The 22,648-nt window shown below is 42.1% G+C and overlaps 1 protein-coding gene across 1 annotated transcript in view; it reads right to left on the bottom strand.

Moving 5' to 3' along the window:
• Positions 1-1,232: 1,232 nt before the first annotated feature.
• gnl2 (G protein nucleolar 2) overlaps positions 1,233-22,648 on the bottom strand; it is a 44,605-nt gene continuing 23,189 nt past the window's right edge. The window contains exons 10-16 of the mRNA XM_070899205.1: positions 22,409-22,513; positions 19,747-19,905; positions 16,936-17,043; positions 14,395-14,828; positions 11,499-11,581; positions 10,857-10,930; positions 1,233-2,171 (exon numbers count right to left, since the gene is read on the bottom strand). Of these exons, the coding sequence (XP_070755306.1) occupies positions 2,031-2,171; positions 10,857-10,930; positions 11,499-11,581; positions 14,395-14,828; positions 16,936-17,043; positions 19,747-19,905; positions 22,409-22,513 (1,104 nt within the window). The 3' untranslated portion in view covers positions 1,233-2,030. The remainder of the gene's footprint in view (positions 2,172-10,856; positions 10,931-11,498; positions 11,582-14,394; positions 14,829-16,935; positions 17,044-19,746; positions 19,906-22,408; positions 22,514-22,648) is intronic.

The raw sequence follows: 22,648 nt of genomic DNA, 5'->3' as shown, positions 1-22,648 counted from the left end.
GCAATAACCTCCTTCGCTCCACTGCCGCCAATGCAAAAGCTATAAACCGACGAGCTCTTTCCTTTGGATTTAGATTAGGAGCGGGAGCAGCCACAGCCATGAGCAGTTGTTTCACTTGCTCTCGGTTCGGCTTCAATTCCAAGAATGATGGAAATGAGCAGCTGCACATTAATACCACCTCCCCTTTAAGAGCTGGAATGAGCCAGTGTGAAGGATTGAAGGATGATTACTGAATGCAAGTCACTTAAAATTCAGTAGCTCTGGTGGTAGAACCCCACTGAGGTCATTAGTCCTTTATTTACTGCCCCTTCCTTCCTGGGACACTAAAGCCCAATTTATAACTTCAGAATCCTTTGTGGCTGGCACTAAATTTTCAAAATTTAAAAAGTTAACAGCTGAATTTCTCCCCCCCTCAGAGTCCATCTGACACAACACACTAGGCATGTTTTTATATTGTACTGTACTGGTACGTAATTTTGTCCAATACCTTGGAACGCATCGATCCCTAACACGTTGAAATCGGATTGAAAGAGGCATCCCTGCCATTAACGGCCATCAACTTACAATTATTTTTGTTAAAATCTAACAGTTCAATGAATACTTTTCTTTAATTCCATGAAGCCTTTCTGAAGCAGTTCATTTACTCTACCAGGAGTGCAGTCTCCCCACCAGTAAAGTTCTAATTCTCAGATTGTGCAAGGGAGGCTTCGAGTGACAAACAGACTCTGCTCACACTGGGTGGATGAATCACCCCAGTGGCCAGTTTGAGAAAATGGCTCGAATGGACCACCTGCCTCTTCGGGACTACAGATCATTGCAAGGAATGAATTAAAGAGGCCCTAAAATTGACAAAAAAAAAATCAAGGCCAAATTTTGGCACCTACTCATTTTAATGGGTTAAGTTGAACAGTTCTGAGTAATGCACTTCAATAATGCTCATTTTGGCAAATTCCCTCAAGAAAATGCTAATCATATACAGCACCCATCAAGCATGTTATTAGTCACCGTTGAATGCATTGAAGCCGGAGGTTTTTTTTGTCTGTTACATCCGTAAGTTTTATAAACAGAGTATTCCTATCCTTTCAAAGTCCCTAAGCTTCCACCATGTTTCATCTGAATGAACTTAAACAACTTCCCTCTAGACTAAAAAAATAATCAATCTGTTGTAAATGTCACCAAAATTATTCTTGAATGATAAATTACCAGAATGCAAAAAGGACACTTAAAAAATGTTTACAGCTTACAAACAGTTTTCATTTTATTGATCCCATTCTGTTGCAGATAGGGAATTCTCAAAAGGACAAGGATCAACAGTGAAATGCAATAAAATTATGACTCTTGGCTTGAAAGAAAATCACACTATGATATTCAGATATTTTACACTGATGTCTGAAGAAGCCATTACTGGACCTGCCAGGTCAAGATGCTTCCCCTAGAAATGGGTCCGGATGGTCAATGGTTCAGGTGAACATAATTATTATTCTAAAACCCGAAAATCTTTCGGAATTTAACACTTCCCTTTTAAAACAAAAATTCCACGACAACATTAACCATTATGGATCAAAATCACATCCGATGAACAGCTCTGCATTTTAAAAGCAGAAGCATTTCAGAGTATTCACAATTACCTTTCAGCCTTGGAGAGCGGAGCTGAAAGCTTCTCCATGACCAATCGTCAGGAAGTGCGAGTTAAGCGCGTCGGGCATTATTTCTCCTCAAAAGACCACTTCCTTTCTGGATTCCATTCTGCAGCAAGAGAATCTCACCCAATTGAGCCCATTTTTGGGGCAGACAGCTTCGAGAAATCGCAATTGTGAATTACGTTTGCAGCCAGGCACTCAGCTTCAACTGTCATAACATTTAAATTGTGTATTTTTTGGGATCAACCAGAGGGGAATGGGCATTGCACTGAAGAACAGTGCCACACAGTCACCAACCACCACCATCCAAAAAACAATTACAGTATCAAATATAGAGTTCAGTACGTGTAAAAATGTTACTTTTATTGAAAAGAAGCAAGTCTTTTTATTTCAAAATGATCGTTTTTTGTTAAATTTCTGTGATTTGGATGCATTGATGTTTTTGTTTTTATTCTTGTTCTTCACGTTGTGCGTCTCATAATATCGAACGCCAACCTTCCTCGAGTGCTGCTGCCGATCCAGTCTTCGCTTCTGTAAATGTTAAAATCACATAGGTCAGTGCAAGAGCTCAATGAGCTGAATGCTCTACATTTGAATCTATGAGCTGAAAGCTGACTACATTTGAAATGATTCAAGGGCACCCTCAAAGCCTCCTTGATAAAATGCACCATCTCCACCGACACTTGGGAGTCCCTGGCCAAAGACCGTCCCAAGTGGAAGGAAGAGCATCCGAGACTTCGAGCAGGGAGTTCGGGGTGCGTGGAAGAGTGACCTATAAAGGCCTGTGAGCGTCGGAGGCAGCGGGACTTCGAGCGGTAAGTTCGGGGTGCGTGGAGGAGGCCGGTGCAGCTGCAGCAGGGAGAGAAGGCAAAAAAGTAGAAAGAAATCGAAAGGTGACGTCACAGCCAAGGGGGTAAGTGAATGGCTGGTGATTGGCAAGTAGTTTTTCTTTTCTATATCAGTAAGTAACCTTTAGCATTATTGTTGCCAATTTAAGTGTATCTAAGGGTTAAGTCATGGCATGACAGCTCGGACACATGTTATGCTCCTCCTGCACTATGTGGGAAGTCAGGGACACATTGCGGCACTGGAGCTGCAGGTGGATGAACTCTGGAGCATCCACAATGCTGAAAATGATGTGAATAGCACATTTAGTGAGTTGGTCTCACCGCAGGTAAAGGGTCCACAGCCAGATAAGGAATGGATGACGAACAGGAAGAGCAGTGCAAGGAGGGTAGTGCAGGGGTCCCCTGCGGTCATCCCCCTGCAAAACAGATACATCGCTTTGGGTACTGTTGAGGGGGATGACTAATCAGGGGAGAGCAGCAGCAGCCAAGTTCATGGCACCGTGGGTGGCTCTGCTGCACAGGAGGGCAAGAAAAAGAGTGGGAGAGCGAAAGTGATAGGGGGTTCAATTGTAAGGGAATAGATAAGACGTTTCTGAGGCCGCAACCGAGACTCCAGGATGGTATGTTGCCTCCCTGGTGCAAGAGTCAAGGATGTCTCTGAGCGGGTGCAGGGCATTCTGAAAAGAGAGGGTGAACAGCCAGTTGTTGTGGTGCATATAGGTACCAAAGATATAGGTAAAAAAATGGGATGAGGTCCTACAAGACAAATTTAGGGAGCTAGGAGCTAAATTAAAAAGTGGGACCTCAAAAGTAGTAATTTCAGGATTACTACCAGTGCCACGTGCTAGTCAGAGTAGGAATCGCAGGATAGTTCAGATGAATACATGGCTTGAGGAGTGGTACACAAGGGAGGGATTCAAATTTCTGGGACATTGGGACCGGTTCTGGGGGAGGTGGGACCAGTACAAACCGGACGGTCTGCACCTGGGCAGGACCGGAACCAATGTCCTAGGGGGAGTGTTTGCTAGTGCTGTTGGGGAGGAGTTAAACTAATATGGCAGGAGGATGGGAACCTATGCAGGGAGACAGAGGGAAGTAGAATGCAAAAGATAGAAAGAAGAAAAGTAAAAGTGGAAGGCAGAGAAACCTAAGGCAAAAAGCAAAAAGGGTCACATTACACCAAAATTCTAAAAGGGGCAAAGTGTGTTAGAAAGACAAGCCTGAAGGCTCTGTGCCTCAATGCGAGGAATATTTGGAATAAGATGGACAAATTAACTGCGCAGATAGCAGCTAAGGGATATGTTGTAATTGGCATCACGGAGACATGGCTCCAGGGTGACCAAGGCTGGGAACTCAACATCCAGGGGTATTCAACATTTAGGAAGGTTAGACAGAAAGGAAAAGGAGGCAGGGTGGCATTGCTGGTTAAAGTGGAAATTAATGCATTAGTAAGAAAGGACATTAGCTTGGATGATGTGGAATCAGGATGGGTGGAGCTATGGAATACCAAGGGCAGAAAACGCTAGTGGGAGTTGTGTACAGAGCACCAAATAGTAGTATTAAGGTTGGGGACAGCATTAAACAAGAAATTAGGGATGCATGCAATAAAGGTACAGCAGTTATTATGGGTGACTTTAATCTACATATTGATTGGGCAAACCAAACTGGTAGCAATGCGGTGGAGGAGGTTTTCTAGACCAATACGTCGAGGAACCAACTAGGGAGCTGGCCATCCTAGACTGGATGATGTATAATGAGAAAGGACTAATTAGCAATCTTGTTGTGCGAGGCCCCTTGGGGGGGGGGGGGGGGGGGGAAAGAGTGAAAAAAACATGGTAGAATTCTTTATTAAGATGGTGAGTGACACAGTTAATTCAAAAACTAGGGTCCTGAACTTAAGGAAAGGTAACTTCGATGGGCTGAGGTGTGAATTGGCTAGAATTGACTGGCAAATGATACTTAAAGGGTTGACGGTGGATAGGCAATGGCAAACATTTAAAGATCACATGCACATAGATTGGGCTAGCCAAACTGGAAGCAATACGGTGGAGGAGGATTTCCTGGAGTGCATAAGGGATGGTTTTCTAGACCAATATGTTGAGGAACCAACTAGGGGGGAGGCCATCTTAGACTGGGTGTTGTGTAATGAGAGAGGATTAATTAGCAATCTCATTGTGCGAGGCCCCTTGGGGAAGAGTGACCATAATATGGTGGAATTCTGCATTAGGATGGAGAATGAAACAGTAATTTCAGAGACCATGGTCCAGAACTTAAAGAAGGGTAACTTTGAAGGTATGAGGCGTGAATTGGCTACGATAGATTGGCGAATGATACTTAGGGGGTTGACTGTGGATGGGCAATGGCAGACATTTAGAGACCGCATGGATGAAGTACAACAATTGTACATTCCTGTCTGGCGTAAAAATAAAAAGGGGAAGGTGGCTCAACCGTGGCTATCTAGGGAAATCAGGGATAGTATTAAAGCCAAGGAAGTGGCATACAAATTGGCCAGAAATAGCAGCGAACCTGGGGACTGGGAGAAATTTAGAACTCAGCAGAGGAGGACAAAGGGTTTGATTAGGACAGGGAAAATGGAGTACGAGAAGAAGCTTGCAGGGAACATTAAGGCGGATTGCAAAAGTTTCTATAGGTATGTAAAGAGAAAAAGGTTGGTGAAGACAAACGTAGGTCCCCTGCAGTCAGAATCAGGGGAAGTCATAACGGGGAACAAAGAAATGGCGGATCAATTGAACAAGTACTTTGGTTCGGTATTCACTAAGGAGGATACAAACAACCTTCCGGATATAAAAGGGGTCAGAGGGTCTAGTAAGGAAGAGGAACTGAGGGAAATCTTTATTAGTCGGGAAATTGTGTTGGGGAAATTGATGGGATTGAAGGCAGATAAATCCCCAGGGCCTGATGGCCTGCATCCTAGAGTACTTAAGGAGATGGCCTTGGAAATAGCGGATGCATTGACAGTCATTTTCCAACATTCCATTGACTCTGGATCAGTTCCTATGGAGTGGAGGGTAGCCAATGTAACCCCACTTTTTAAAAAAGGAGGGAGAGAGAAAACAGGGAATTATAGACCGGTCAGCCTGACCTCAGTAGTGGGTAAAATGATGGAATCAATTATTAAGGATGTCATAGCAGTGCATCTGGAAAATGGTGACATGATAGGTCCAAGTCAGCATGGATTTGTGAAAGGGAAATCATGCTTGACAAATCTTCTGGAATTTTTTGAGGATGTTTCCAGTAAAGTGGACAAAGGAGAACCAGTTGATGTGGTATATTTGGACTTTCAGAAGGCTTTCGACAAGGTCCCACACAAGAGATTAATGTGCAAAGTTAAAGCACATGGGATTGGGGGTAGTGTGCTGACGTGGATTGAGAACTGGTTGTCAGACAGGAAGCAAAGAGTAGGAGTAAACGGGTACTTTTCAGAATGGCAGGCAGTGACTAGTGGAGTGCCGCAAGGTTCTGTGCTGGGGCCCCAGCTGTTTACATTGTACATTAATGATTTAGACGAGGGGATTAAATGCAGTATCTCCAAATTTGCGGATGATACTAAGTTGGGTGGCAGTGTGAGCTGCGAGGAGGATGCTATTAGGCTGCAGAGTGACTTGGATAGGTTAGGTGAGTGGGCAAATGCATGGCAGATGAAGTATAATGTGGATAAATGTGAGGTTATCCACTTTGGTGGTAAAAACAGAGAGACAGACTATTATCTGAATGGTGACAGATTAGGAAAAGGGAAGGTGCAACGAGACCTGGGTGTCATGGTACATCAGTCATTGAAGGTTGGCATGCAGGTACAGCAGGCGGTTAAGAAAGCAAATGGCATGTTGGCCTTCATAGCGAGGGGATTTGAATACAGGGGCAGGGAGGTGTTGCTACAGTTGTACAGGGCCTTGGTGAGGCCACACCTGGAGTATTGTGTACAGTTTTGGTCTCCTAACTTGAGGAAGGACATTCTTGCTATTGAGGGAGTGCAGCGAAGGTTCACCAGACTGATTCCCGGGATGGCGGGACTGACCTATCAAGAAAGATTGGATCAATTGGGCTTGTATTCACTGGAGTTCAGAAGAATGAGAGGGGACCTCATAGAAACGTTTAAAATTCTGACGGGTTTAGACAGGTTAGATGCAGAAAGAATGTTCCCAATGTTGGGGAAGTCCAGAACCAGGGGTCACAGTCTGAGGATAAGGGGTAAGCCATTTAGGACCGAGATGAGGAGAAACTTCTTCACCCAGAGAGTGGTGAACCTGTGGAATTCTCTACCACAGAAAGTAGTTGAGGCCAATTCACTAAATATATTCAAAAGGGAGTTAGATGAAGTCCTTACTACTCGGGGGATCAAGGGTTATGGCGAGAAAGCAGGAAGGGGGTACTGAAGTTTCATGTTCAGCCATGAACTCATTGAATGGCGGTGCAGGCTAGAAGGGCTGAATGGCCTGCTCCTGCACCTATTTTCTATGTTTCTATGTTTCTATGAACTTCAGCAAGTGTACATCCCTGTCTGGAGTAAAAATAAAATGGTGAAGGTGGCTCAATCATGGCTAACAAGGGAAATTAAGGATAGTGTTAAATCCAAGGAAGAGGCATATAAATTGGCCAGAAAAAGCAGCAAACCTGAGGACTGGAAGAAATTTAGAATTCAGAGGAGAACAAAGGGTTTAATTAAGAGGGGGAAAATAGAGTATGAGAAGAAGCTTGCCGGGAACATCAAAACTGACTACAAAAGTTTCTATAGATATGTGAAGAGAAAAAGATTAGTGAAGACAAACGTAGGTCCCTTGCAGTCGGATTCAGGTGAATTTATAATGGGGAACAAAGAAATGGCAGACCAACTGAGCAAACACGTTTGTTCTGTCTTCATGAAGGAAGACATAAATAACCTTCTGGAAGTACTAGGGGACCGAGGGTCTAGTGAGAAGGAGGAACTGAAGGATATCCTTATTAGGTGGGAAATTGTGTTAGGGAAATTGATGGGATTGAAGGCCGATAAATCCCCGGGGCCTGATAGTTAAGTACTCTGGGATGCAGACTAAGTGGCCCTAGAAATAGTGGATGCATTGGTGATCATTTTCCAACAGTCTATCGACTCTGGATCAGTTCTATGGACTGGAGGATAGCTAATGTAATACCACTTTTTAAAAATGGAGGGAGAGAGAAAGCGGGTAATTATAGACTGGTTAGCCTGACATCAGTAGTGGGGAAAATGTTGGAATCAATTATTGAGGATGAGTTAGCAGCGCATTTGGAATGCAGTGACAGGATCGGTCCAAGTCAGCATGGATTTATGAAGGGGAAATCATGTTTGACAAATCTGGAATTTTGTGAGGATGTAACTAGTTGAGTGGACAAGGGAGAACCAGTGGATGTGGTGTATTTGGACTTTCAAAAGGCTTCTGACAAGGTCCCACACAAGAGATTGGTGTGCAAAATCAAAGCACATGGTATTGGGGGTAATTTACTGACGTGGATAGAGAACTGGTTGGCAGACAGAAAGCAGAGAGTCGGGATAAACGGGTCCTTTTCAGAATGGCAGGCAGTGACTAGTGGAGTGCCGCAGGGCTCAATGCTGGGACCCCAATATACATCAATGATTTGGATGAAGGAATTGAGTGTAATATCTCCAAGTTTGCAGATGACACTAAACTGGGTGGCGGTGTGAGCTGTGAGGGGGACACTAGGTGGCTGCATGGTGATTTGGACAGGTTAGGTGAGTGGGAAAATGCATGGCAGATGCAGTATACTGTGGATAAATGTGAGGTTATCCACTTTGGGGGCAAAAACGTGAAGACAGAATATTATCTGAATGGCGGCAGATTAGGTAAAGGGGAGGTGCAACGAGACCTGGGTGTTATGGTTCATCAGTCATTGAAAGTTGGTATACTGGTACAGCAGGTGCTGAAGGCGGCAAATGGTATGCTGCCCTTCATAGCTAGGGGATTTGAGTATAGGAGCAGGGAGGTCTTACTGCAGTTGTACAGGGCCTTGGTGAGGCCTCACCTGGAATATTGCGTTCAGTTTTGGTCTCCTAATCTGAGGAAGGACGTTCTTGCTATTGAGGGAATGCAGTGAAGGTTCACCAGACTGATTCCTGGGATGGCAGGACTGACATATGAGGAGGGACTGGATCAACTGGGCCTTTATATATGGGGATCTCATGGAAACATATAAGATTCTGACGGGACGGGACAGGTTAGATGCGGGTAGAACGTTCCCGATGTTGGGAAACTCCAGAACCAGGGGACACAGTCTTAGGATAAGGGGTAGGCCATTTAGGACTGAGATGAGGAGAAATTTCTTCACTCAGGGAGTTGTTAACCTGTGGAATTCCTTGCCGCAGAGAGTTGTTGATGCCAGTTCATTGGATATATTCAAGTGGGAGTTAGATATGGCCCTTACGGCTAAGGGGATCAAGGGGTATGGCGAGAAAGCAGGAAAGGGGTACTGAGGGAATGATCAGCCATGATCTTATTGAATCGTGGTGCAGGCTCGAAGGGCCGAATGGCCTACTCCTGCACCTATTTTCTATGTTTCTATGAGGGCGCTGAGCACCTCGAGTCTCGTTGCCGAGAGCATGCTGAAAGCAAGCGCAGGCAGCAGAAGGTGAGTGTGGCAAACCAGACCCCCGACCCACCCGTTCCTTCAGCGACTGTCTGTCCCACCTGTGATAGAGACTGTGGTTCCCGTATTGGACTGTTCAGTCACCTAGAACTCACCTTTAGAATGGAAGCAAGTCTTCCTCGATTTTGAGGGACTGCCTATGATGATGAAAATTCATACTCAAGATATCCCTTTATTAGCCTATTTAGGCTTTACATAAGGTTTACAGCACAGAAACAGGCTCTTTAGCCCAACTGGTCCATGCCTGCGTTTATGCTCTGCACGAGCCTCCTCCCACCCCTCTTCATCTAACTCCAACAGCATATCCCTCTATTCCTTTCTCCCTCGTGTTTATCCAGCATCCCCTTAACTGCATCTATACTATTCACCTCAACTAATCTTTGTGGCAGGAAGTTCCATAATCTTACCACTCTTTGGCTAAAGAAGTTTCTCCTGAATTTCCGATTGTATTTATTAGTGACTATCTTATATTTATGGCCTCTAGTTTTGGACCCCCACAAGTGGAAATATTTTCTCTACATCTACCCTATCAAACACTTCGGTCATTTTAAAGACCTCCATCAGGTCACTGCTCAGCCTTCTCTTTACTAGAGAGAAGAGCCCCAGATTGTTCAACCTTTCCTGATGGGTATAACCTGTCAGTTCTGGTATTCGCACTTTCTCCAGTGTCTCTATATCCTTTTATAATATGGAGATCAGAACTGTGCACAGTACACAAAGTGTGGCCTAACCAAAGCTCTATACAACTTTAACATAATTTCCCTGCTTTTTAATTCTAAGAACACAAGAATGAGGAGCAGGTGCATGCCCTATGGCCCTTCGAGCCTGCTCCGCCATTCAATAAGATCACAGCGATCTTCAACCTCAACCCACTTCCTGGCCCAATCCCCATATCCCTCGATTCCCCATGAGCTCAAAAATCTCTCTCTCAGCCTTGAATATATTCAATGACTCAGCCTCCACAGCCCTCTGGGGTAGAGAATTCCAAAGATTCACAACCCTCCGAGTAAAGAAATTCCTCCTCATATCAGTCTTAAATGGCCAACCCCTTATCCTGAGACATTGTCTCCTAGTTCTAGACTTTCCAGCCAGGGGAAACAACCTCAACTGTGAACCCCCCTCAGTATTTTGTATGCTTCTATCCTTCTAGAAATGAAACCCAGTGCTTGGTTTGCTTTAACAACAAAACTGCCTTATTAACCTGCATCGCCATTAGTGATGTGTGTATCTGTACTCCCAGATCCCTCTGCTCCTTATATCCAAGCAGTATGCGGCCTCCTTATTCTTCCTACCAAAATGCATCATCACACTTATCTATAGTGAAATTAATTTGGCCCATTCTGTAAGTTTATTCATGACTTCTTATATTTTGTTGCATCCTCTCTCAGTATTAACTATACCCCTCAATTTGGTCACCTGTAAATTTTGAAATTGTATTTCTGACTCCCAGTCCAAATCGTGTATGTTCATTTTGATCACAGCTACACGTCACTTAGAACAGCCTTGAAAACAACCTGAAATGGTCTAGTTAATCAGACAGCATCTTCGCCACATTCAACTTAAAAAAATGAATTCCATGGGATATTTACATAATGTAAATTGAGAACTTTTGATCAGGTGAAATGCTTTGCCACAGTCGAGAAAGAGAGAGTTCTTCATTAGTTACATGTGTTGCTATGTTCCATTATAGTAAGTTTAATATACAATCTTTTATAGGAAACAAAAAGCTTGCCTCTTTGGATGAGAGTTTGGCAGGAGGTTCCTCATCGGGATCATTTTGAACTTTCCTCTTTCCTTTTTTACAACCTGTAAATTATTGAACAGAATTGTTACACATACAGCACTCTGTCAGGAACAAGAAAGCAACAATCCTTTGAAAATCATCAAAGAAATGATGATTTGATATCAGGCAGTGGAGAGGAAAGATCCACCCTCTCCCGAACATGGTCAGGGCCAGTATTTCACATTTTTATTTAAAACAATTAGAAATCACAAATTGCTGCCAATTGCAAAAGGTAAATATTCCAGTGATTGTTTTAGTTAAAGGTTTCTTGGTTAGTGCCACATGGAAGACATTGAGCTTCTTTAAAAATACTGAAGACTTAATACAGCATCACCCTTTGTGATCTGCAGGAATCAGTGTTAAACACACCATATTTCTTGAGGTAATAACTAAAAATAAAAAGTGAAGATCATACATGAAAATAATGCCCGCATCTCATCATATGCAACTTAAATAGATGGTTACTAGAAAATCCCTGCGCACAATTTACACTTCAGAATTTTAATCCATTTTTTAATTGGTTTCCACGAAAAGAAAGGATTGCATGCAAAGTTTCATAAAGAAAATACCTCCCAGGATATCGGAACTTACTCTTTTCTTTTGATTCCTCTGCTTGATCAGTTGCCTTCTGACCTGACTTTGTAAGCAATTTTGCAGTAAGTCCCTTGGGAATCCTAGAACATTAAAAAGAACATAATTTTGTACATAGAAAATATCCACAAACGGACTCCCCTGCTGCAGCAAATGCCAGAATTTACAAACCTTGGAATTTAAATCTGACATTTTATTCGGACACTGAGAATTGGATTACCGAAGGTTTGTTGCAAGTAAGTGCAACCTCCTACAATTTCTGTTTTAAGTATCAGTGAGGTTGGAAAAGAGCTGCTGGGGTATTACAGAAAATATACCATCTATCCCTATAAAAGTAGTCACAAGTTAGATTTATCAACGAGCTGAAATGCTAGCCTTGTTCCAGGGGACGCACAGAGAAAAGAAATAAGAGCAGGATCCAAAGGCAAAAATGATCCACAGCAGCAAACGCAAGAGATCAGTGAGAAATAAAACAACATAAGCAGTTCTGGAGGATAGGGAGAAGAAGTGGCCCAACAAATGAACAAGACAATGCACTGTGGGAAAAACTCAGTGTTATGATTGATATACTCCCTCAATTCCTCTTTAAGGGCACAAGTCAAATACTCAAGTAATACTTTCTAATGGTTCATTTTCAGCAATGTCATAAGCAATGGCAAAGCATTTTATTTTATCCTCCTGGAACTATTGTTTCTTGTTAAAAGCTCAGTTATAGGTTCAAAAAGAGAGATCTTAAATAAAATATTTTGTTTTGATGTACAGGGGGAATTTTGCAATCGACTGTCAGGAGACATGACCCGGGAGGATTCTCCCTCACACTGGAAAAAATAACCAACTTCCAAATGAAACCAGTGCAGTGTTCTCACACACATTTTGAATAATGTATTGACTCCCTTGCTATTCAGACGCCTTCATAATACTATATTAAAGCTGACTAGCTGTGGATTATACCAGCAGTTAGAGCTGCATTATTATGTACAATTTCTTAGCAAAAGTTAAATGTGGCAAGAGGCTGGATTTGTAGGACGATGAATCCTTCTCATCTCAGTTTCTTAAACGCTAAGGGGATAAGGGGTTATGGAGAGCAGGCAGGCAAGTGAAGTTGAGTCCATGATCAGATCAGCCATAATCTTATTGAATGGCGGAGCAGGCTCGAGGGGCCGTATGGCCTACTCCTGTTCCTATTTCTTATGTTCTTATGATAAAACCCAAAGTTATTTCAAAAAGTTGAAAGATTTCAAGAAAAATCTGAGAAACCTTTCTTGTATATAATTCAGAAATTTCACGTCCATGCATATGATGATGTTGGGCGTCCCCGATTTTCATCGCTCTACCCTTGGTGGCCCTAAGCTCCAGAATTCCCCCGGTAAACTTCTATCTCCTCCTTTAAGATGTTACTTAAAACCTCCCTCTTTGACCAATCTTTTGGTCACCTGCCCTATTATCTCATATGGCTCGGTGAAAAATTTTATTTGAGAACAGTCCCGTGAAGCGCCTCGAGACATTTTAAAGGTACTGTGTAAATGCCAGTTGTTGTTGCTTTAACACAAGCTGCTGTTCCAAATTTTTAAGCTAAAAATATTCCTTCTTTCCTTTTAAATTCTTCCCCTTTATTCCCCTCCTGTCCCCGGTCTTGAATGTGGTCATTTTCGGGGCTTCCAGTAGTCTTGGGGGGGGGGGGGGGGGGGGGGGGCGGGGTAGAACCCTTTCAGGACCTTGACCAAGTCATCATAGTTCATACACAAGCATAATTATTATAGGCAGGCTACTCAACCATCCTATAGTGTCATTACAGTCAATCCCAACACAAGCTTCACCCAGCATCCATATATGCAGAACGGATTTTGGGGCAGGGAACTCGACACTGGATTCTGATCAGGTGCTGGAACCCCAACCAATCTGCCCCCACCCCACTCAGACAAGGATGCTGTAGCAAATATCACACAATCACTGCTATCATCTGGAGAGCAATGAAATTCAGTTTTTAATTTATTTTGTACTCAACAAGGTTTAGTGTTTAGAAAATGAAAACTTTCCATTTGGACACCCAATGCTGAGTATATATAAAACAGGTAGAGAGTCGATGCAGAGTAAAGCCCCCTTTTGCTGTGGTTCCAATCTCATTAGATCATCGCCCACTGCACCAGCGTGCTATTCATCCATTGCACACAACAACCATCCCGTGGCTTTTTTGAGTGAGTCAGACAATGTAGTGCCAAATTTGTGGCAGTGTTGTTTTGAACCCAAGCCCATTCTGAGCTGAATTTAAACCCAGGAGTGAATGGTCAATCTCAACATGGTTTCCAACTCTGTTGCACTATATAAAAAAAAATAAAGGTCGATCGCTAGCTTGTCTTGTTTAAATCCAGTCCTGCACCAATTCTCACTCACCTATAGCCCACATCCTCAATGGCCTACACTGACATCTGGTTTTGCATTGCCTCAAATTCTTGTCCTCATCTTAAATACTATCCACAACATTGTCCCATCCTATCCTTGTAATTCCTCTGGTCCTCCAACCTCCTAAACATTCCGTTCCCCTATTCCAGCCTCTTGTGTTCCCCCCTTTCACCTCAGTATTGGCAGCCATGCCTTCAGCTTCCTAGATCCTACTCTCTGGAATCCCTCCCCAAACCCCTCAATGTTCCTCACCTTTTCTAATCTCTTCTTTGGCTCGGCATCCTTCTGCCTCACGCCTTGCGATGTTAGATGGGCTATATAAGCATAAGTAATGTAAATACAGCCTAAAAGTTTTGTTAACCAATAGAAGGCCACACCAACTAGATCTGGCAGTCCAGTCCCTACCCGAGCAGATACTGTCCAGTTCAGTAAATATTGCTATAAAAAAGCAATTTCTTGTATCAATTGATTTTGTATGGAGGGAGGGGAAGCTTACCTAACAGCCGAGAATCTCTTCGCTTTGGCTTTATCCAAGAACTTCTTGTATTTAGCAATCTTTGCATCCAATTCCTGCAACACAGGTTTGTTTTTTTGGGGTTTGCCCTCAGGTTGAAGATTATTTTCTTGAAGATTTTCAAGATCAGCCGGTTCTTTCTCCTCACTATCCTCCTTTTCCTGCTCCTCCTCTTCCTCCTCCTCGGAGCAGCTCTCTTCATCGTCGGAAATGTTTACAGGTAGGAGGTCTGCATCGGAAAATTCGGGCGCCACATTGATTTTCCCAAAGTTCTGCCTGACTTGTGCAACAAGTTGCTGTGCCACACTGGCTTGCTCAGTCTTTTCTGGCTCACTTTCTACATTGGCTTCTTCCAGTGATTCCTTCACTTGATCAATGTCCTTAGATTCTTTGTCCACTTTCAACGTATCTAACAGCTAAAATAAAAATAGGAGGGAAAAGTATTAGAGGAAAAGTAGTCAGCCTTTGCGCGCGCATTTTGCGGAACATGAGCTCAAATATAAGCCACGAGGAAAAGTCCAAACAAAAAAATGTATTTAAAACTAGTGATTTTCACACAAAAACAATCAAGGTTCAAATCACATTAAAGGACACCAAATCACCAATTAAAAACTGAACAAACATACATAATTATATGAGTAGTTCAAGCTAAAATAACTCATAATTCAGGAGCACTCATAAAATATCTAGCATATCGACCAAGTATTTTTAGTTTGGAATGGACTGCCCACGCCTTAACTGAATGTAACTAGCCCATTATAAATATGAAGTGTATAAGAGAATGAATTGGCCCCTCAAAATCAATTTGCTTCACCATGTATTTAGTGCAATGTTATGAATAATTGTAACATTTTATATGTTCATATCAAAGCAGATTTCTTGCCATCTGTAACATTACCAGGAGCTCAAATTATAATTGGGTGTTGAAAACAAAACAATTCATTCTGAGACAGTGAGTTTCTATGCAATTATTAAAAATCAACACTTCAATTGCTTCATAAATTGTGACACTGTCTCTAATCATTTTACATAGCTTTACTATCAGTATTTATCTTTTAAAAAAACCCGTTAAATGATATTCATTTTACATTCTTGTTTATTCCAGGCTTGCTACAATCTATAAACGGTAAGTGCTGAAGGCATTGAGGAGCTTAATTACTATAATATAAATAAAGCATATATTAATACAGCTCCCAAGTAGTCAAGTGCATCAATTGCTCCAAGACAATTTCCCCCAAATGAGATCAACATTCCACTAATTAAAATATTCCTTTGATTAATGAAAACGGTCAGGAAAACAAGACAAATAGTGGCCCTGATTGGCAGAATTCTCTTTACATAGCTTTAAGGTTTCATGGTGCAGGGACATATGATTGATCCAAAATATTGTACTATGCACAACAAAGCACGAACACTTCAAAAGCCTTGGTGCTAGATGCCACTGTGGTTGTATTTACTGTGCTCTGGGTATATGCTGTCTTTAGGCAAACATCAAGCATCCATAAATATTTTATATTCAATTCAGCCACAGAATTAATTCAGGACTCAATGAAAAACACAATTTAAAAAAAATGATCCCACAATAAGTTGACTATAAAGACGTTTTTGTAACAACAAGATGTCAGGACATGGTTCTAAGGTAATCTTGGGAGTGGCAGCTATGACTGCTTCATACATTCCCTCGAGCAGCCTAGCTCCTGACTTAATTGGGACGGGTTATTCTGTTTTCATGCAGACCATTAGTCCGATTGCATCCATGCCCAGCACAATTGGGGTGCAAGGAGCGATTGCAGAGGCCATTGTTTCTTTTGATAGTGACAATATGGCTGTATCAATCTGGCTCCCTCCAATGCCAGCACGGAGGAAGCATCTAGCCTGGACCAGGTAGGCATTGAATGCACAAGTGACATGACACTGGAGCGATGTCCTGCAAGCCTCAGCATCACTGAGACGAGAGCCACCTCGGTCCTCAAGGGTTCCATCAGTATAGTTCCAACCACAAACCTCATATCCCCCCAACACTGAAGTAGAAACATGCAGGAGTCAAGGTTTGGTTCCCACGTGAGAACAGTTTATGGCAAAGGTGTGGGCACGGCGATAAGAAATAGTAATAGGACATAACGAAGACAATCAACGAATATGGGAATTGCCTGAATTGTCCAGGTCAATGACTACAAGGCATCAAAGATGCAAAATTACAAGTTTATTCTTGTTTACTTGCTGCCATCACCACGACTTCCTTCCGCGGATCGTATTACAGTATGCTGTATATTTGAGCAGTCTTGTAGAGGTTGAAAGGAATAACTGTAGCCGACAGCTCAACAAACACTTGAAAATGGCTATTGTTGCTTTCAGAGTTAGTGCCATTTAAAATGTTGCTTTATACTTTGGATTATGTTTAAGATGGTATTTCAGCTTTTAAAAATTATATTAAATATACTTTTAGATCTACAATTCACACTGAGCATCAACATGGATTTATATTGGTGAACACGCAATTTTTATAATCCAAAAACATATCACCTGTGAGCTTACTACTGCATTTGGTGGTTTCACAAAGAAAGGTATCCGTCCTCTCTGCCAATCGTTCAGCACCATTTTGGACACAGTTTGTATGTCAGGTTCTCCGCCCTGGAAAACAATAAAAGGTGGTAAATTGGGAACCAAAACTGTCTTGGGGAAGAAAAGAGAAAACGTAAAAACTGTCAACAACACATAATATTTCAATTATTATTGATCTCCCACACCAGGAGACTGAAAGCACTGCACTGTAGACAAAGATTTGCAAGACCATGTTCAAACAGTGATCCAGCTCTGCTACAACACTGCAATAAGATGCAGTTGTTCCACATTTCTTCTTTTACCGATTCCTTTCCGTTCCCTGGTGATTGTCATTTTCATTACCAAGTGTAGCTTGCTCTTCTGAACCAAGTATTTAAATGTGCAATATGTACTTTCCATCCTCGCACAATGTTATTCGAAAATTAGTCACCACCTTTCTGCAATTTATTGTAAGCCAAAATCTTGCAATCGTAGCATTCACTTTAAATTGTTCAAATTCAGTACAATAGGCATCGAGACAATGAACCAAAATCTATACATGGTGAATCTAGCAGTTATTGATTAAGGAGCATTCTTCAAGAAAACAGTGGAACAATCACAATGCAATGAGTAATAAGCACTATTAGCTAGAATACAGTATATTCCAAATGCTTCTAAATGCAGAATTTATTGAATCATGATTTAATTATCAGTTTAGTTATTTAGTAGCTCACTCAGGAGGAAACTGAATTAGAACTGGGATTCAGTCAGCCTGTGACAGAGAACTATACCAGGCAACATACATAATATGGTATTACCACAGTTCACAGTGGAATATATAGCATTAAAAATAAAGTTATTGCAAATATAGATGCGCAAAGTATGTACAAAAATATTTCTACTGCACTCCAAGACTTGAACATATAATCGAGGCTGACTTCAATGCATTACTGACGGAGTGGTGCATCATCAACGATGCCGTCTTTTACACGAAACCGAGACCCAGCCTACCTGCTCAGGTCAATATTGAAGGTACAATTCGAAAGAGTAGTACATTCTCCCAGTGTCCTGGCCAACAAGCGCCAGTCAATCACAATCCAAAAATGGATTAACTGGTCATTCATTTCCTTGCTACTTCTCGGATCTTGCTCACTGCAAAATGGCTGCCTGCATAACAGTCCACACTTTTAACACGCTTCACTGTATGTGGGACATTTTGGAGAGATGTAATGAGGCTCGATAAATGCATGTCTTTCAAATTCCCGTTTTTAAAAAAAACTTCCTGGCAGCCAGCCTTTGCAACTTTTCTCTGGGGGTGTCCCTGGCAGCAGGAATCCCATGAGTCAAGAGTTGGCAACCCAGCATCTTACTACGCACAATACAAGTGTAGGTACTTGGTATTTTCATCCTCTGTTCCTTGTCTGCCGGGTCTAATACTCAAGAGTCGGTTCCGGGCTGTGTCAGACCACCGAGGCATGCCACCCACAGGGAGATGCTGCAGCCTCCAATTGGCATGGTCAGATTGGAAAGCAAAAGGAACAGTGCTTGAAACTGCACCCATCACTGCTCCATGACATTGAGAGTCGGTGCAATAAAGTCATTTTAAAATTTTTCTTCCTTCAGATTTTTTCTGATGGCTTCTGCATAGCACGAAAGGTGAGCGGGAGGAAATCTGTTTTGTGGAGCGCTAAGTGAAATCACTAACCCTCTACTCTCACAAAATTACTGGCTTGCAAACTGCATTCTCTTTCTTTGCCTTGGTATCAATTTTTGGCTGAGTGCACCTCGTATGAAGCACCCGATGACATTTTTCTACATTAAAAGGTGCTAAATAATGCAAGTTGTTACTGTTGCTCCATTGGTCAAAGTTTATATATAAATCAGTTTTAGTCTCTGTATTTAAGGAGGGATATGCTTGCATTGGAAGCAGTTCAGAGAAGATTCACTAGGTTGAATCCTGAGATAAAGGGGTTGTCTTATGAAGAAAGGTTGAGCCTATACTCACTGGAGTTTAGAAGAATGAGAGGTGACCTTATTGAAACATAAGATTATGAGGGGGCTTGACAGTAGATGCAGAGAGGATGTTTCCCCTCGTAGGGGAATCTCGAACTAAGGGGCACAGTTTCAGAATGAGGGATCACCCATTTAAAACAGAGATGAGGAGGAATTTCTTCTCTCAGAGTTGTGAATCTATGGAATTCTCTACCCCAGAGAGCTGTGGAGGCTGGGTCACTGAATATATTTAAGGTGGAGATAGACAGATTTTTGAATGATAAGGGAGTCAAGGGTTATGGAGAGCGGGCAGGGAAGTGGAGTTGAGGCCAAGATCAGATCATGCATGATCTTATTGAAAGGCAGAGCAGGCTCGAGGGGCCAAATGGCCTACTCCTACTTCTATTTCTTATGTTAGTTGTCCTTTTATGTTAAACAAGATATTTAACAGCAGGTAACATCAAACTTCTTTGCCTTTGGCCGCATAACAATTAGAAACACAGGGATCGTTGAAATTGTGGAAAATAAATATATTTTATTAAAGTTTATTTTCCACAAATCCTGTCCTACATTGAAAATAGTTTGTCAGATATCTGTTTTTCTGAACTTGCATTTTAAGCTGGCAATTGTAAGGTGCATCTTTCTCCTCTCTGCCTGTAGGTTAGTGGATGAAGAGTGGTTCAAGACTTCATTGCAGACTACATTTTAACAAGATATTATTCACTTTTAGTATATTTCAAAATGAGAGAGGTATTATACTTGGTGACATTGAAATGAATGACAAAAAAAGAAGAAAGTCACCTTCAAAAGCTTCCCCATCCTGAAAGCAAGCTTTTCTAAGAAATCCACTGCATCGCCCCAGCAATCTATCTTGTAAGTCTTGCTGATGTATTCTGCTTTAGCTCTTTCCAGCACTGCAGCAATGTGATCTTCAGGACACTTGATTTTCTCCACTTGAACCTGTAAGATGAGCAGGAGGAAAAGGAAACCAATTTAAGCAGACGGGGGCTCTCAAACTCAGTCAGCATTGAGCTTCTCTATGAACCTGGCTCCCAATTGGGGTCAATAAAAGGGAGCTCATAGAATGTCACTAGTAATCAACTGCAAGTTATTCCTCAATAAACCTGTAGTGACCACATCACAATTACTAATCGTTGGGTGTCAGTGATCTGGTGCAGACTGATAGCTGTGTTCAGCATTAACAGCTGCTTTCAACACAAAACATCTCAAATTAAGTTGAACAAAGCTGTCACCCACGGATGACTAGAAGCCAGTAATCTGCTCATGGATCAGATGAGAGCCAGTTACACTTAACCACCCAGATTATGTAATTTAAACCTCACAATTGGGCTATTACCTTATAATTACTAGCATGTCTGCCTTATTCTCAGTGTTTACAAAAAATACATTTTCAGGTTTACTACACGTTCACTTCTGGGCAGCTGTAAAGGAGACTGATAATTACCAAAGTCTGACCTACAAAACTTAGTAATTACAAAGCTACCACTAAATTTGCTAAACAGAGGATGTGTTAAGCACAGATAAAACAAGTGCACTGTTTATACGTGTCACACAAGAGTAAGCAGTTTCTATATGTGGCATGTAGGAAGAGTGAGCGCCATTTCTATACGTGTTGTGCAGGAAGAAAGTGTGCAGTTTCTATACCTGCAGACATTGTATCATCAAAATGGGCCTTTTATGTGATACGCTGGTGTAGGCAGAGTGAACCAAGAGTGCCTCTCCCAAATTTACTTTTAAATCGTGTGGTCAATCTCTCCGTGAACTGGTGGCAGAGGGGAAGCACATGTATAGAATGGCTGTGATAACTTAGCCATTGCGCATCTACAACGTAATGTGTGGCATCAAATAATGATACAACACCCAAAACATACAGAGGACTAGGGCATCCAATGCCATCATGATGTAACAGCATGGTATCACCAAGGGTTGTGTACTGCTGCTGATGCAGCATGTTCATAGGCACAATTAGACCAGAGGCAGGCCCTACAATCTAGGAGAAAATAGGTCCTCCAGGTCGTGCGTTAACCTTCATTTACTCACTGACTGCAGGGGAGCCAGAGGCTGAAGAACAATATTTAAACAGCTCAAATTAGCGCACTTAAAACCCTACCACATGGCTTGGTGGCAACGGAAGCACGACAAAGATCTCACTTTGCGGAGCAGCAAGCCCAACCCAAAAAGTGAGGAACAAGAAAGGAGAAATTCATAATCAAGTACAGAGAGATATTTGTCACAACAACTGTAATAAAAAATGTTCAGTCCCTAAATTGTCAATGTTCTTTTCTAAACACATTTGCAATTTTTTCTACAAAGAAAAAAGGACAGTTTTCTCTCAGTGTTAGTGTCAGCTGTGACTCATTGAGTAGCACTCTTGCCTGAGTCAGAAGGTTGTGGGTTGAGCAGAATAATCCAGACCGACACTCCAGTGCAGTGCTGAGGGAGCGCTGCACTGTCGGAGATGACGCCTTTCAGATGAGATGCTAAACCGAAGCCCTGTCTGCCCTCTCAAATGGACATAAAAGATCCAGTGGCATTACTTCGAAGAGGAGCAGGGGAGTTATCCCCGGTGTCCTAGCCAATAGTTATTGCTCAATCAACATAAACAAAACAGATTATCTGGTCATTATCGCATTGCTGTTTGTGGGAGCTTGTTGTGCGCAAATTAACCGTCACATTTCCTTCATTACAACAGTGACTACATTTTAAAAGTACTTCATTGGCTGTAAAGCGCTAGAAGACGTCCGGACATCGTGAAAGGCGCTATATAAATCCAAGTCTTTCTTTTTCATTCAATAACAACTTGTATTTATATAGCGCCTTTAAAGTAGTGAAACATCCCAAGGTGCTTCACAGAAATATTATGCGATTAAAAATTTGACACCGAGCCACATAAGTAGAAATTAGCGCAGGTGACCAAAAGCTTGGTCAAAGAGGTAGGTTTTAAGGACCGCTTTGAAGGAGGAAAGAGAGGTAGAGAGGCGGAGAGGTTTAGGCAAGGACTTCCGAGTTTGGGGCCTCGGCAACAGAAGGCACGGCCACCAATGGTTGAGCGATTACAATCAGGGATGCTCAGGAGGGCAGAATTAGAGGAGCGCAGACATCTCGGGGGGGTTGTGTGGCTGGAGGAGATTACAGAGATAGGGAGGGGCGAGGCAGTGGAGGGATTTGAAAATAAGGATGAGAATTTTGAAATCGAGGCGTTGCAATTTAATGAACTGTTGCAAATGGGATTATAAAAACGAGTTCTGCTGCATCGTTATCTTGCGAAGAGAACAGCCACTTCAATTACCTACTGCTGCTGTTTATTTGGTCATATCAACCTTGGTGGAAGTAATCAACACAATTCAAAGTTTTGTGTTTTGGTGCTCACTTTACTATTATATCCACAATAATAATCCTACTGTTTTTCTCGAGCCAAGTTACTTCAAAGTTGCAGACTCACCACTCCCTTTAAAACGATTTCAGTCTCTGTATCAGCAGATGGATATACAACACCAGGGCAATCAATTAAGAAAATACGTCGCATTAGGGTGATGTACTGCCAGACCTACAACAGGGAGAGACGGAAGACAGCAATTATTATAGCATCTTATGTCAGGAAATTATTCTCACATTAAACTAGAATTGAAAAATACAAGGAGCCACAAGTTTAATTTGAACGATAGAAAATCCAATCACCAAG

This window comes from Pristiophorus japonicus, chromosome 14 (genome assembly GCF_044704955.1).
Source record: "Pristiophorus japonicus isolate sPriJap1 chromosome 14, sPriJap1.hap1, whole genome shotgun sequence".
In the NCBI taxonomy this organism is placed as follows: Eukaryota; Metazoa; Chordata; class Chondrichthyes; family Pristiophoridae; genus Pristiophorus; species Pristiophorus japonicus.
Note: the sequence above shows the minus strand (reverse complement) of the source record. Positions and strands in the feature narration are given on the sequence as shown.